Here is a 15,876-nt window from a genome sequence, read left to right on the forward strand (position 1 = left end):
TGATGATCCAAAAGCAAGGTTGATTTTCAAAGTACAGCTTTAGATCTAGGGAGGCAAGGGTGCACAGCGTGCATAGTGTGACAAAACATCAGGGTAAAATTGCTCTAAGCACAAACCATTCCTTGGGACTAATCTTATCTTAACAAATGCAGCTGGGTTCGCAGTGTACCCAGGGCATCTCGGAATGTGAGAAAACACATGACTATCATCCCAGCGTTCCGGGTTACAGTGTCCCCAAGTACCTCAGAGAGTCACCAGAAAACCTCGGTGACTCTCTATACTGGTCAACCTCAATGACTTCAAGGTCTACACCTTGGGCTGGCAGCCCCTGCTTCTCACACTAGGGTTTTGCAGAAAGGAACATTTCCGTTCTTTTCATCTGCAACAGGTGTGTTTAAGGTAGAGTTCATTTAAGTTCTCAAAATGGTCCTTCAGAAGTCACCTATGAAGAACACCGTACATCTCAAAAAGACAAAACGTAAAATCCAGGGAGCCTATAGAATGAGACCTGGACCACCAAAAGTAGAAATTTGGCCGAAAGTGCATGATTAGCAACAGAGTACAGGACAAATTCTTTCACTGGGGGTCTATACAAATAGTGTTAAGGATTTTCCCAAGGGAAGGCTGCCCTTCCCTTGTTTATCCATCAAGAGAAGTGAAATCACATTCTCCGAGAGATATATCCTCCCCGGCCTTTCATGTTGTTATGAGCCTCCACCGAAACTCAAAGAACACCATTGTAGGAGCGTCTGCTAAATTAGGGTAACCATGGGACAATGCTGTATGGCAGGAACTACTTGATCTTCGCCCACTTCCCTTGAAACGACAAACTGACCCCAGCTAGGGGGAGGCCTCCTCTGATGGAGTGGTTTTTAAGATGTACCAATAAGAGAGTGCTGAAAGGATCATATGCATTAGACAGATAGATCTTAACTTTGCTTGGGAGACCAGATGAAATGATTACATGACCTACCCTAAGCCCAAATGGCTAGTCTGATTTTCTTTTTTGAAATCTGTTCCTTTAAACAGACTGAATCTTTTAATAGACCACAACACGCAGAGCAAAATCATCTACTGCTTTTTCCAGACCATTATTCAAATTCAAAATGGCTTTTAGGCACTAATTTTGTTTTGTTTTTAAGACCAAAGTTTAAAGAGAGCACCTAGTAGCAAATGGTTTGTACACGGGTTATGCAAACTTCCCTGAAAGCCAGAGCTAGAAAAGAAATATTAATATTAGGTCAAAGGTTTGAAAATAACTAAGAGTAGTAATAATATGCACCACAAGGTGTTTGTCTCTATCTCAATAACACCAGTAGCAGCTACATTCTGTAAAAACCTCAAGCTGTGTATGAACAGGACATGAATTTGAACACTGAAACTTTCTTTTTTTTGAAACTTTTAAAAATCATTTTATTGGGTGCTCTTACAGATATCATAACATTCCATAGTTCAATCACATCAAGCAGTGTTGTTCAACTGCTATCATAGTCAGTTTCAAAACATTCTTTTTCTTCTTGAACTCCTTGATATCTGCTCCTCTTTATCCCCTCCTTCCCCACCATTCTCTCCCAGGAACACTTACCGCATATACTAGAATATAAGCCGACCCAAGTATAAGCCGAGGCACCTAATTATTACCTGGGAAACCAGAAAAACTGATTGACTGGAGTATAAGCCTAGGGTGGAAAAATGCAGAAGCTATTGGTGAGTTTCAATAATCAAAACAAATGAAAATAAAATTACTAAAATTACTAAAAATTGAGACATCAGTGGGGTAATGTATCTAAATATTTATTTTAAATAAAAAACATAAATAAAAGGACAAGTCATTTAACATTAGTAAACCAGCACAGTAAGTGGAAAATAGGTTCAACAAAAACAATAAGGTGTCAACAATGATACCTTAAGAGTACTATTCCCTGAGCTCAATCAGCAACCAAGCTAAAATGTCAAGAGTTAAAATTCTTCAAAACGGAATTCCTCATCATCAGCCATATCCCAATGCAGAGCCTCAGCTGGTGTGAGGTCATCATAGTCACTGTCCTCACTGAGATCGCCGTCATCACCATCACTGCTGTCATTTTATTACAAAGCGCAGTCTTCACTGCCATCCATAGCATTACTAATACTACGTTTCTGGAAGGTATGTCGCACCATGTCTTCTGGAATGTCTTCCCATGCTTCTCGAACCCACTTTGCTATTAACTCTATGCCAGGCTTCATGAGATTTCCTTTTTTTTTTTAGTCAGGTTTGACCAGATGACATCCATTCATGCCACATCCTTCGCACACGGTCTTTAAAAGGCTTATTCAAAGATACCCGTCATAGGACGGCTCTGATTGAGGAAACAAACATTCGAAGCCCTGCAGTGTCAGTGGGGCTTTGAATGAACAGCTGAGGAATGGCAATCACCTGCGAGGTAACAGGTGCTCTTCCCGTTATCTGGTGGGTGGGTGGGGAGTGAGATGTTACACCTCGCTGGGGTACCACTGACCTGTGTATAAGCCGAATCACAGTTTTTCAGCACATTTTTTATGCTGAAAAACTCGGCTTATATATGAGTATATATGGTATTTTTGCTATATCTTACACATCCAATATATGCATTCACATACAATTCTGTTGTTCAGTCCCGTGGAGTGGGGTCACACAGTCATTAACGCTATCAGCTCCCTATCACCACCCCTTCCCCTCCCTTCCCTTACCCCAGGGAACTCTCACTCCTGTTATTTTTTCTGAAGGGTTATCTTGGCTTTCAAATATCAAACAATCTTAAGTATACAAATGAACCCATGCCAATCTGGCATGAGATGGTTACCTTTTTTTTAAAAAAAAATCATTTTACTGGGGGCTCCTACAACTCTTATCACAATCCGTACATACATCCATTGTGTCAAGCAAATTTGTACATTTGTTGCCATCATCATTCTCAAAATATCTCCTCTCTACTTGAGCCCTTGGTACCAGCTCATTTTTTCCTCTCCCTTCCTGTCCCCCCTCCCTCATGAACCCTTGATAATTTATAAATTATTATTATTTTGTCATGTCTTACATTGTCCAATATCTCCCTTCACCTACTTTTCTGTTGTCCGTCCCCCAGGGAGTGGGTTATATGTAGATCCTTGTAATTGGTTCCTTCTTTCTACCCCACCTTCCCTCCACCCTCCTGGTGTTACCACTCTCACCAATGGTCCTGAGGGGTTTATCTGTCCTGGATTCCCTGTGTTTCCAGTTCCTATCTGTACCAGTGTACATCCTCTGGTCTAGCCAGATTTGTAAGGTAGAATTGGGATCATGATAGTGGGGGGAAAGGAAGCATTTAGGAACTAGAGGAAAGTTGCATGTTTCATCATTGCTACAAGACACAAACCTAAACCGAGCTGATTCCAGGAACCAAAATGGAAGGTGAATTTTGAGAATGACGAGTGCAACGAATGTATAAGGGTGCTTTGCTCAATTGATGTATGTATGTATTGTGATAAGAGTTGTATGAGCCCCAATAAAAAGATTTATTAATAATAAAAAAAAGACACAAACCTATCTCTTTGGAACTGAGCAATGTTACTGCTATTCTATTTTGTAATCCTTAACTCACTTTGTAATCCTTAACTCAAATCTCACTAACTTCTTTTTTTTTTCTCTTTTCTTCTTTTACATTTTATTAGGGACTCAAACAACTCTTACCACAATCCATACATATACATACATCAATTGTATAAAGCACATCCATACATTCCCTGCCCCAATCATTCTCAAGGCATTTGCTCTCCACTTAAGCCCCTTGCATCAGGTCCTCTTTTTTCCACCCCCCTCCCTCCCCATTCTCCCCTCCCTCATGTGCCCTTGGTAATTTATACCTCGTTATTTTGTCATATCTTGCCCTATCCGGAGTCTCCCTTCCCCCCTTCTCTGCTGTCCCTCTCCCAGGGAAGAGGTCACATGTGGATCCTTGTAATCAGTTCCCCCTTTCCAACCCACTCACCCTCCACTCTCCCAGCATCGTCCCTCGCACCCTTGGTCCTGAAGGTATCATCCACCCTGGATTCCCTGTACTTTATGTATTGAGCTTCTTTTATGAATTTGTTAAATTTGTGAATGGAAGCTTTCACTCTGAAAGTCATGATATTTTAAACTCATTAGTGAAACAATTTTGAAGAAATGACAAAAGTAGTACTTAGATACAGAGAATACACTTAAAATGCCCTCAATATTTTAAAGAAGCTTTAGACATTTTAAATCTATTTAGTAGCTTCATCTGCATTAACTCTGACTGCCTAGGGTGAACAATATGCCCTTGATGGCCCTGGGTCTCGAAGAAAACAAACAGGTCTGGTCCCCAGGCTGGACCTACTGATGGTCTTCTCTGGCCCACCAGAGGCCCCAGACAGGGATTCCCACCACCTTCCACCTGGGCCAGCTAGAGAGGGCAACTCCCGACCACCACAGCACGGGGCATGGCTAGTAGAGCAGATACCTTGGTGCCTCAGCGTCCCCATCTGTACAGCTGGCGTCCATCACCACAGGTATCGGGATGCTTTGAGTTATCAAAGGCAGAGTACCAGCTGCTTTGGAGAAAAATATGATAGTCAGCTTCCAACTTAGGAAACCCAAAGGGGCAGATCTACTCTGATCCCTTGGGCTTCGAATCGACTCAGCGGTGGGACAGCACACGGCCACAGCACCCGTGTGCCCCTGGGAGGAAAGAGCGCCTGGGCTCCGCAGGCGGAGGCATCCGCAGCCAAGGGGTGCAGTCCGCGCGGACCAAGTGGTTCGGCCTCCGGCCGCCAGGCGGCGCTGTGGGGAGGAACCCGCTTCCGGCCGGCTCTTGCCTTCCTCCAGCGGCCGGCGCCGAAATTCCTGTTTTCGTTGGCCGCGCTGGGATGGCCGCCGCTGCCGCTGTAGCTGCTGCTGCTGCTGCCACCCCTTAGTGCTGGTCCTCGCCCAGCGTGCCGACGGCAGAGCTGCCCCTTGGTCCCGTTCTCCGGCGCGCTGTCTCCCAGCGTCAGCTCTTCCGCACCGGGCAGCATGGGCCGGGAGTCACGGTGAGGCGACGCGCCGAGCGGGCGAGTGGCGCCCCGGGTGGCGCCGGAGGCGGGAGTTGAGGTGGTCGTGGGTCCAGGCCTGGTCCGGCGCGACCCCACGTGCGGCCGGCGCGGTCCCACGGCTCCCGGAGGGGCCCCGGCCTAGGCTGTGGGCAGGGCTGAACTGGAGCGGGCGGTGGGCGCAGGACGCCCCCTGCACGGCTGCCGGCCACTTCGAGCCCGTGCGCGGAAACGACCCTCCCGGGGCAGCGCAGATTGACCACCACTTCACACCTGCCGCTTCCACGCAGCCCCTCTGCTCATCTTCCTTGGGAGACCTCCTGCTGCTGCTTCGCATTGGCAGCGAGTCCTTGGCGCCCGTCGCTCTGATGAGTTCTTTGTGGGGGTGCCGTATTGTCCGAGTCTGCCTGGCGAGGCTATTAACCGGTCCACCGTCAATAAGTGCTTGTCGCGTGGGCATTCATTTCACAGGTAGAGTTCTTATTTCTGTTCTCCCGCTGGGAGGCCTTATTAGAACTGTGAGATCTCTTCAGAAGTTTAGGTAACTGGTTCGGAACCGTGAGGGTTTTATCTACAAGACGGACTGAGTGCACTGCTTTTTAGTGGAGACATAAAGAGCCTCTGTCTAGGGACCGGGACGATTTTTTATTTTGTTTTTTTGTTTTTTACTGTTGTTCTAAAACCGGGTCCATTGTCATCCCGTCGATTCTGCCTCATAGTGACCCCGTGTCGGGTCTTTCCCCTGAGCAGACAGCCTTCTTTTTCTCCAGCGAATCTGCGGACGGATTGAATGGCTGACCTTGCAGTTGTTGCCTGGCTTATCCCACAGCCCCAGCGCGGCTGTTCTAAAACGGTCCGGGAGTCAATTCCAACTCCCAGGTGCCGTCGGATTGGTGGCAACATTCAAGGAACCCATATCCAGTAGAACAAAACACTGCCCAGGCCCTCCCCAGCCTGTGCCCTGGTTAGCCTGTGCCCTGCTTCCGCCCGCTCTTGCGCCCATCCATCGTATGGAGAGTCTTCTCTTTTTTCAGTGGTCCTCTGTTTGACCAAGCATGATGCCCTTCCCCAGCGACCGGCACTGCCTGAGGGCATGTCCAAAGGGACAAAGTCTCTCCATCCTTGCTTCTAAGGAGCATTCTGGCTGTAACACAAACTCGTTGGTTCTTGTGACAGTTTGTGGTATAGTTAATGTTCCTCCTCAAAGGCATTAAATCTTCCATCTTTCTTACCCAGCTTTCCCCGTGCATGTGAACCAATGGAAAATGCCATGGTTACAGTGAGGCAGACTATTTCTCTCTCTCTCTCTCTCTCTCTCTCTCTCTCTCTCTCTTTTGCAGCATAAATGTCCAGTACAAGAGTGACTGCATTCCTGGGTGTTTGTGGATCCAAGTCAAATGAAGCCCCTACAGCTTCAATCTTGTACTTTTTGTGAGGTTGCTTATTGGTTCATTAGTGTGGGTTTTTGTTTATTTACACCAAGTTGTAATCCATACAGAAAGATGGACTCTTTGGATCAATAAATGTTTTAAGCCCATTTTGATTTCAGCAAGCAAGGTTGTCATGGGCTGTTCTTCAATCCTAATGCCACATTCTTCGTTTCAGCCAGCTTCTCAGTTTATTTGCTCAGTCTATTGATTGAATAAGTGTGGTGAGAGGATACAACTCTGATGCACACCTTTCCTGATTTTAAAACATGCAGTATTCTCCTGTTCTGTTCCCACAACTGCCTCTTGATCCATGTACAGGTTCCGCATGAGACAGTTAAGTACTTGCCTGGAAATCTATTCTTGGCATTGTTTTTCATATTGTTATAATCCACACAGTCAAATGTCTTTGCATTGTCAGTAAAACTGGAAAGCCTCTCTCTGGTAACCTCTTTAGCTAAATTTTACCTGACATCAGCCATGCTAACAGTACTTTATGAACAGGGCTTCTAACCAGTTCATTCTGGTTTGACCTTGCTGAGACTTTGCCTTTCCACCCCAAATATTCTGAATTAGGTTATACAGGTTAACAGGCCAGGTAATTTTTACTTGGATCTGGAGAAATGAAGAGTGTGATGCAGTATACCTACAGTGGAAAGGCAGCTTCTCAGCAGGGGTCAAACTGGAATGAACTGGTTGGAGGTCCTATATATAAACATTGTAAGCACTTGGATAAAGTCACTCCAGCTCCACTGACTTTGTCGCTGTTCCCAAGCATACATCTTCCTCCAGTTGTTTGCACTTGCTGTTCCTCTTTCCTGGAAAGCTCTTCCCCTGGGGATTTATATGGTTCCTTCCTTTGCTTCCTTCCAAACCTCCATAACAAATCGTACTTTATTATACTTGTTGCTGTTAGGTGTCATCGAGTCGGTTCCGACCCATAGCAGCTGTGTACACAATGCAACACTGCTGTGTCCTGTGCCATCCTCACAGTTGTTCATATTCTTGGGCCCATTGTTGCGGCCACGGTGTCAGTCCATCTTCTTGAGAAGCCTTCCTCTTCTTCTACTGACCACGATGTCCTTCTCCAGGGGCTGCTTTCTCCTGACAACATCTCCCAAGTACGGGGGACGACGTCTTACTATCCTTGCCTCTGAGGAGCACTCTGGCTGTGCTCCCAAGCCCAGTCAGTTTGTCCTTTGCAGTCCATCGTGTGTTCAGTATTCGTCTCCAGCACCACACTTCACATGCAGCGATTCTTTGGTCTAACTTACTCAGGGTCCAACTTTATGATAGCGGTCTTCTCTAATCATACTAGTCTAAAATAGTGCACTTCCTATCTCCCCATTATCATTCATTTTCCTTTACTCGTATCTCTTTCTTCATAACACTGTTTGACATATATTTCTTAACCTGTCTGTTAATTCTTCCTCGATCAAATATTAGCTGCTTGAGATCCAAAGTGAAAGACTGGTCTGCTTTGTTCATCTCTCTAGCTTCTCTTTCAACACTTTTAAAAAAATCATTGAACTCTTCCCACTATTGAGCCCTTGCTGGTATCAGCTCATTTTTCCCCTCACTCTTCCTCATGAGTCCATGGTAATTTATAAATTATTACTTTTTGCATGTCTTACAACAGCTGTCTCCCATCACCCACTTTTCTGTTGTCTGCTCCCTTGAAAATGGGTTATACGAAGATCATTGTGATCGGTTCTTTCAGCAATTTTCATGTGCTGTAGCAAAAGGGTTCATTCTTTCCCTGATTTTAAAAATGCTTGTGTAAGAATCTGTTGTACCCTTGAGGGTGTAATCAAGTATAATAGCGTCTAATCTTTGACTTAATAATATCCTAGTCACTATCGGAAGCGGTCAGCATCACGCGGACGTTCTGGAAGTCGATCTAGAAGTCGTTCTCCTTCAGACAAAAGAAGTAAGCGTGGCGATGACAGGCGCTCTAGAAGCAGAGATAGAGACCGAAGGAGAGAGAGATCTCGTAGCAGGGATAAAAGAAGATCTCGGTCAAGAGACAGGAAGCGGCTGAGGTAAGACAAGTCTCCCAAGAACTCATGATAACTTAGATTTCTATGCAAGCATGTTTTGGCTTAGAATTTAGTGATCAGTCCCTGTGCAGGCCCTGGGAACCCAGGTGTAGCAGTGGTTAAAACAGCTGTAAATGGACAAGTCAATGGGTCTAACCCACTAGCCACTCTGGGAGAAAGCTGTGGCAGTCTGCGTTCCTAAAGATTTCCAGCCTTGAAAACCCTGAGGCAGTTTTCCTCTGTCCTATAGGGCCACTGGGGAGGCCTGGAGGAGGCATAGTGGGTTCCACGTTGGGCTAGTAATCTCAAGGCTAGGAATTTGAACCCACTGGCTTCTCTGAGGGGAGAAAGATGAGACTCTTAGATAGATTCACAGCCTCAGAAACACAGGGCAGCTGTACTCTGTCTTACAGAGTCACCTTGAATCAGAATTGATGGTGGTGAGTGTGTTTTGTTTGCTTGAAGTGGGCCCTCTGAGTTGGAATCCACTTGACAGCAGGGGGTTTGGCATTTGTTTTTTTTCAAGCTCTCTGCTTTAACCCAGATTATTTGGTTAGACTCAAGAGAAATTCCCCAGCTCAGCAACTCTGTCAAACAGTCATTTACGAACAGAGACTAGGCTATCTTTTCTCACCCAAAGAGAAGCCTTTAACGCCCCTGAGGAAGCCAGGGGAATGTTAATGGGGAGCAAGTAAGGTCACGTGATCAGAGGATGCTATTTTCATCTTACTTCCAGAGGGTTGCCCACTTCCAGTACCCTGAGACCTAGCAGGAGAAGGAAGCAGATGGCAGAGCCCTCTTTAAACCCTGCTTGCTATTTTATAATGTTTTCTAAAATATCTAAAAAGTTGGCTTATAACAGTGGTTCTCAACCTTCTTAATGCCACGACCCCTTAATACAGTTCCTCATGTTGTGACTCCCCCCACCCATAAAATTATTTTCGTTGCTACGTCATAACTGTAATTGTACTACTGTTATGAATTGTAATGTAAATCGTAATGTGTTTTCTGATGGTCTTCGGTCACCCCTGTGAAAGGGTCATTCGACCCCAAAAGGGGTTGAGACACACAAGTTGAGAACTGCTGTCTTAGAATTAAACCAGGGATATCCAAATTTGTATTGTGCTTTAAATCGACACACTCCCTGGTACCAGCTAAGCAATCTTAGCTTTTCCTAGATGGGAAAAGCAGTTTAAGCAAAAATAATCTGCCCCACACCAAAATTAAACTTCTATAACCTATTAAAATAGTGACAGGCATAAGGGGGAGATTGTACACGTGCTATGAGCTGCTGGTAGAAAGAACTTGGATTTTATCGTTAGGGTAATACCTGTTACTTGAGGAAAGTGAATACCAAGAAATTCCTTACTTGGACCCAGGAGTAACGTCCTAGAATACAATCAGATATATCTTAAGTGAAATTGGTCTTTAAGATTTGCTTTTTGACTTTTGGGCCATGGAGGTAGAATCACAAGATTTCAGAACAAGAAAGATTGTGCAGTTGTCTAGTGGAGTCTCTGTTTTGTAGCAGAGGAAGACAGACTTAAAGTTAGTGTGCTCTGCCCTGCATCATCTCGACAGCAGGCTTTTCAAACTTCAGATCAAGGCGCCCCACGGCTAGCTGCAAGGTCTGCACTTTGACCCTTCTAGCTGCCTCGTGGGAGAACAGCCCTGGCAGACGTCTCTCATAACGCCTAGGACGCCTTGTGGGGCAGCTCTGCTCCAGGGGGTTAAGGTGCATCAGGGAGGACAGTACCCAAGGACCACTGCACCTTTACATCACTGATCTCATCTCAGCCCCATTCCTAATAGGTGGCTAGGCTGTCTTTGAAAATGGCGTTTGCCAAGATTTTACACCGCAAACACTGTAGATTTTAAGTCATTATTATTAGGTTTATTTTTTTAATAACAAGCATAATTATAAAGTATTCAAACTTTAATTTTTTTCATCGACCACTTACAAGAATTGTTGGGTTCCTTACTTAGATGATGGAACAGTTAATGGAAATCTCTCCTTTCATAATGGTAATAAGTAAGAAACTTCTTTCTTAATGGTGCAGAATCATAATCTGAAATAGTAGCTCCATTTGGTCAGAGGAAAAAAAAAAAAAGAAAACTGTCTTCGTTGCAGGCGTTCCAGGAGCAGAGAGAGAGATAGAAGCCGAGAGCGAAGGAGATCTCGCAGTCGAGACAGGAGACGCTCAAGAAGCAGAAGTCGGGGCCGGCGGTCCAGATCCTCCAGTCCTGGCAATAAAAGCAAGAAAGCTGAGAACAGGTAATGCTGTCAGGAGGCCAACTGCACCATCCAGTCAGGAGTTGGTTCTTTGCCCTGTGTTGTACTTTCTGTCCTTTTACGTTTATTGTTATAAATAATCAACCGAATGTGGGTCCTGCCTTGACCTGTTGGCTCAGTGATAGTCACTAGGTTATAAAGCTTAAAATCATTCCGTTGTAAATTCCTGCGTTTTATTATTGTTGTTGTTAGGTGCCGTTGAATCAGTTCTGACCATAGCAACCCTATGCACAATAGAACCCAGTGCTTGTCTGGTCCTGTGCCATCCTCATAATTGATCCTGTGCTGGAGCCCATTGTTGCGGCCATGGTGTCGGTCTGTCTCGTTGGGGCCTCACTCTTTTCCGATACCCGTCTACCAAACATGACGCCCCTCTCTGGGAACTGGTCTCTCCTGACAACAGGTTTAAAGTGTGAGGCGAAGTCTCACCATCCTTGCCACTAAGCTTAGTGTTATCTGGCCATATTTCTTTTTTTTTTTTAGCCTCTATAATTTATATTGAACACTTTTTATCCACTAGACACCGGGTATTTTCTTTTAGTTCATGAAGGGGCCAAGTAAAGAATTTACCACAGTTATTTAATAGACAAAATTCATAATTTATGAATCTAAAACATAATCAGTTCTGTCTGCATATAATTGACCTCCCCAGAACTTTGCTAAATAGTTTCTAATTTTGTGGCCATATTTCTTCCAAGAAAGATTAATTTGTCCTTTTAACTGTCTATGGCACATTGAATATTTCTCTAAGCACCGCAATTCAAATTGTAGTTTTTAAAAGAACTTTACTGGTGTATTATTTAAGTTCCACACAATTACCACATTTAAAGTGTACAATCAATTGATTTTTGGTATAGTCTCACAGATGTGTGCAACAATCGTCATTAATAATTTTAGAACTTTTCACCTCTTTAGAAAGAAAACTTTCAACTCTCATCTCAAACTCTTTCTAGCTTTAGCATTCACTAATTTATTTTTTGATTTCTGGAATTTCTTATGAATGATTCGTATACTATATGGCCTCGACCCTTGAATACAGTTCATGTGGCGGTGACCCCAACCATAAATTATTTTCGTTGCTACTTCATCACTGTAATTTTGCAACTTTATGAATTGGGTGACCTCTGTGAAGGGGTCGTTTGACCCCCAAAGGGGTCACGACCCACAGGTTGAGAACTGCGGGCATAGTAGCATGTGCCCGCTCTTCATTGCTTTTAATGCTTTCATAATATGTTATAGTGTGGATAGACATGCTGTTGTGAACATTTGTGTACCAGTTTATGAGTTGATAGGTGTTTATTTCTTGGATATATAGTTAGGAAGGGAATTGGTGATTCATATGATAACTCTGTGTTTGATCATTTAAGGGAATGCCAGACTGGTTTCCAAAGTGATACCATTTAACATTACCAGCAGCATGCGATAGTTTTTATATCTCTGCATCCTTGCCTACACTTGTTACATGACTTTTTTGTTTTAACCATCTTAGTGTGAATTCAAACGACACAATGGCTTTGATTTACATTTGATGACTAATAATATCGAGCATCTTTTCACACTTTTATTGGCTATTCTGATGTCACCTGTAGAATAATATCTATTCAGAGCCTTTGACTATTTTTAAACTGTTACCCTTGTTCATTTTTCTTTTTTAGATTAAAATATAACAATATTTTATCCTGTAGGTTGTCTTCATTTGCTTGATAATATCCTTTAAAGCATAAAACTATTCCATCCTGTTATCTATTGTATGGTGCTATTTGTAAGAATCCCTTACCAAATCCATGGTCATGAAGAGTTTTCCCTTGTATTTTCTCAATAGTCATTTAGTGGATTTTAGGAATTTCTACAGACAAAATTGTGTCACCTGTGAAGAGAGATAACTTTCTAATCTGCACGCCTTCCATTTGTTTTTCCTATTCCTAGTTTCCCAGGTTGGAATCCGTGAGACTAGAATGGTGAGAACACATGTCCTTGTCTTGGTCCCCAGCTTAGTGGGGAAGCAGTCATTCTTTAACCATTAAATACATCGTTAGCAGTGGATGGGTTACAGATACTTTTAATCAGATTGAGGACATTCCCTTTAGTTTTTTACTTCGTAGATTTTATTTAGTAGCCAGTATTTATTGACTTGGTAACTAAGTGAACAAATAAAGCCACAGTATACAAATGGATAAGATAAAAACTGTACAAAATTGTAGAACGAAAGTAAAATTTAAAGATTTTGGAAAATTACTGACAAGCTTATTTTCAGGCATTTTTAAACGTTATTTTGAAATATCATTTATTTTCATTGTGCTAAATTAATATATAACTCATTTGCCAACTTAGTAATCTTGTAGGTACACTTCAGTGACTTTGACCAAATCATTCTTTCATAATTAACAGAAACTCGATGTCCCCCTGGAAACAATCCTGTTTTTCTCTCCATCCCACCTTCCAAACTCTTAAAACCCCATTCACTGACATCAAGCCGATTCTGACTCATCGTGACTCTGTAGGAAAGGGTACATTTGCGCTGTGGATTTCCGAGACTGTCACTCTCTACTGGAGAATAAAGCCCGTGTTTCTCCATACTTCCCTCTACTTGTTCATATAAATGGGATCAGACAACATTTGTCCTTTGTCAGCGTCCGTTCTTATGTCTGTGAGTCAGAATTGACTCGATGGCAGTGAGTTGTTTTGTTCTTTTGTATAGATATGCACGAGTGTCTCTAGGGTATACACTTAGAACTGAAAGTGCTGGGCCGTAGAATGAATAATCACGTTGTTGTGAAGTGTACAGCAGAATGAAACACCACTCAGGCTGTGCCATCCTTACATTTCTGGAGACTTAATCATTTATGCTCTCATCGACAGTGTGTGAGAATTGTGTAGTTTCATGACCAGGATTTGACAGTAGCATCCAAATATTTGACAATAGCAAATATTTGTTATTGTCATTCCTTTTGATTTTTGCTTATCAAGTGTATTTATAATATCAACTTCAGTGTGGTTTTAATTTACATTTCCCTAGATAATAATACAATTGAACACCGTTTTATGTCCTTATTCTCCATTTTAATTTCCTCTTTTTTAAAGTACCTGTTCAAATTTTAAGGAATTCGGGTAACGAAAGGGACTGCTAACCATAAGGTTGGGGGTGCAAACACACCAGCTGCTCTGTGGGAGAAAGAAGAGGCTTTCTGCTGCCCTAAGGAGTTAGAGCTTCAGAAACCCACACGGGCATTCTACTCTGCCCTGTAGGATCGTTCCGAACCAGAATCAATTCAGTGGCAGTGAGTTGGCTTTTGGTGCAAACTTTATGCTTACTTTTAGTAAGGTTTTTAAATTTTCTTCAAAAACTGACTCATTAAAAAAAACTGACTTACAGATGTTTCTTTTTAAAATTTTAATAAATCATTTCACTGGGGGCTCTTACAGCTCTTATAACAACCTATATAGCAATTGTATCAAGCACATTTGTACATATGTTGCCATCATCATTTACAAAACATTTTCTTTCTACTTGAACCCTTGGTATCAGTTCCTCTATTTGCCCCTTCCTCCCCCAACCTCCCACCCTCGTGTTTTTGTTTTTTTAAAAAAATATTTGGGATATTTACTTTCAGTCACTTGAGTGGCAGATATGTTCTCCTTCCCTGTGGTTTGCCTTTTCACTCTCCATAGTGGTTCTTTTAATGGTAAAAGGCCTAAAGAAGAAACATTGCTCTATTTTGTGAGTCAGAAATGATACATAATAGATATATAGATTCCTGTGCTCTTAGCAACATTATTCACAATCCCCGAAAGAGGGAAACAGCCTATGTGCCCATTAGCAGAGGAATGGATAGACAAACCATAGTACATACGCAATTCTATGCAAAGAAGCCTTAAAGAATTACAATGAATCTTTTTAAAATCCTACAATGTGCATGAACCTGGAGAAGAGTGAAATGAGTCAGTCACAAAAGGACACATGTGAGATCACTATTATAAAAAGCCAGAAAGAAGCATGTCTGTTGATTGCCCTGGATGGTAGGGGCATGGGGGGGAAATCACTGATATGATAGTGGGCATGCGTTAATTTGTGTGGCACTAAAGACAGAGCATCTGAGGAGCAGGCAACAGCACATGACTGAGACAAAAGAAGGCACTAGAAACTATAGGACAGTAAAAGGCAACAACAATAAACACTGTTATACACACAATACTGGACTAGTCATCTATACTTTTATTTATTTACTTTTAAATAGTCATATTAAACAATTATTTAAAATGAGCTGATTCCAGGAACCCAAGTGGAAGGTAAATTTTGAGAATGATGAGGGCAATGAATGTATAAGTGTGCTTTACTCAATTGATGTATATATGCATTGTGATAAGAGTTGTATGAGCCCCAGTAAAATGATTTATTTTTAAAAAGTATTAAAATTAAAATAAATAAAAACAATTATTTACTAGTGGGTACCTGTGTAAGCTGAACATGTGTGGCATAGTGTAAGGAGTATAGCCACAACTGTGTAAGCTGTCAGGGCGTTCTGTATGTGCATTTGTCTGTGCTGTAAATACATCTAGTTTACAGGAGAGCATACGGAAGGCAGAGCTGAGCAAATTCTGTAGCTATAACCAAACCCCTGGAGGGCCTGAGGACGTAGGATCCTAGTCTTGGGAGAAATCCAGCTTAATTGGCATACTATACTCCAGTAGATAATGGTATGCATTCTACTTTGGTGAGTAATGACTTGGAGTTTTAAAACTCATGATACAACTATTGGTTTCTTCCACCTGAAAAAGAGAGTGAAGACGAGGAAAGGCCCCAGGAAACCCACAAACTAAAGGACCACTTGAATGACAGCCATTCTCCTGAGAACTAGCTACTGCTACCCACCCCTCAGATCAGTTCATCATGATGATGTCTGTTGGTCCAGTTGCGAGGATTTTTGTTTTCTTCATATTGAGTTACGATCCATACAGAAAGCTGCAGTATTAGTGAAGAGGTAGACAAAATACAATAGTGACCCCCAGACAGAAATGTACGCATTTTAATAAATGACATGTGACACTACAATAAGGGGGGAAATTTTGTTCT

At 42.7% G+C, this 15,876-nt stretch overlaps 1 protein-coding gene across 2 annotated transcripts in view; it reads left to right on the forward strand.

Annotated features, from left to right (window-relative positions):
• The first annotated feature begins 4,863 nt into the window (after window positions 1-4,863).
• Window positions 4,864-15,876, forward strand: part of DDX46 (DEAD-box helicase 46) — a 65,642-nt gene continuing 54,629 nt past the window's right edge. For both annotated transcript variants that reach the window (XM_075541571.1, XM_075541572.1), the window contains exons 1-3: window positions 4,864-5,046; window positions 8,327-8,515; window positions 10,644-10,787. In XM_075541571.1, coding sequence (XP_075397686.1) covers window positions 5,030-5,046; window positions 8,327-8,515; window positions 10,644-10,787 — 350 coding nt within the window. In that variant the 5' untranslated portion in view covers window positions 4,864-5,029. The remainder of the gene's footprint in view (window positions 5,047-8,326; window positions 8,516-10,643; window positions 10,788-15,876) is intronic.

This window comes from Tenrec ecaudatus, chromosome 2, assembly GCF_050624435.1.
Source record: "Tenrec ecaudatus isolate mTenEca1 chromosome 2, mTenEca1.hap1, whole genome shotgun sequence".
Taxonomy (NCBI): Eukaryota; Metazoa; Chordata; class Mammalia; order Afrosoricida; family Tenrecidae; genus Tenrec; species Tenrec ecaudatus.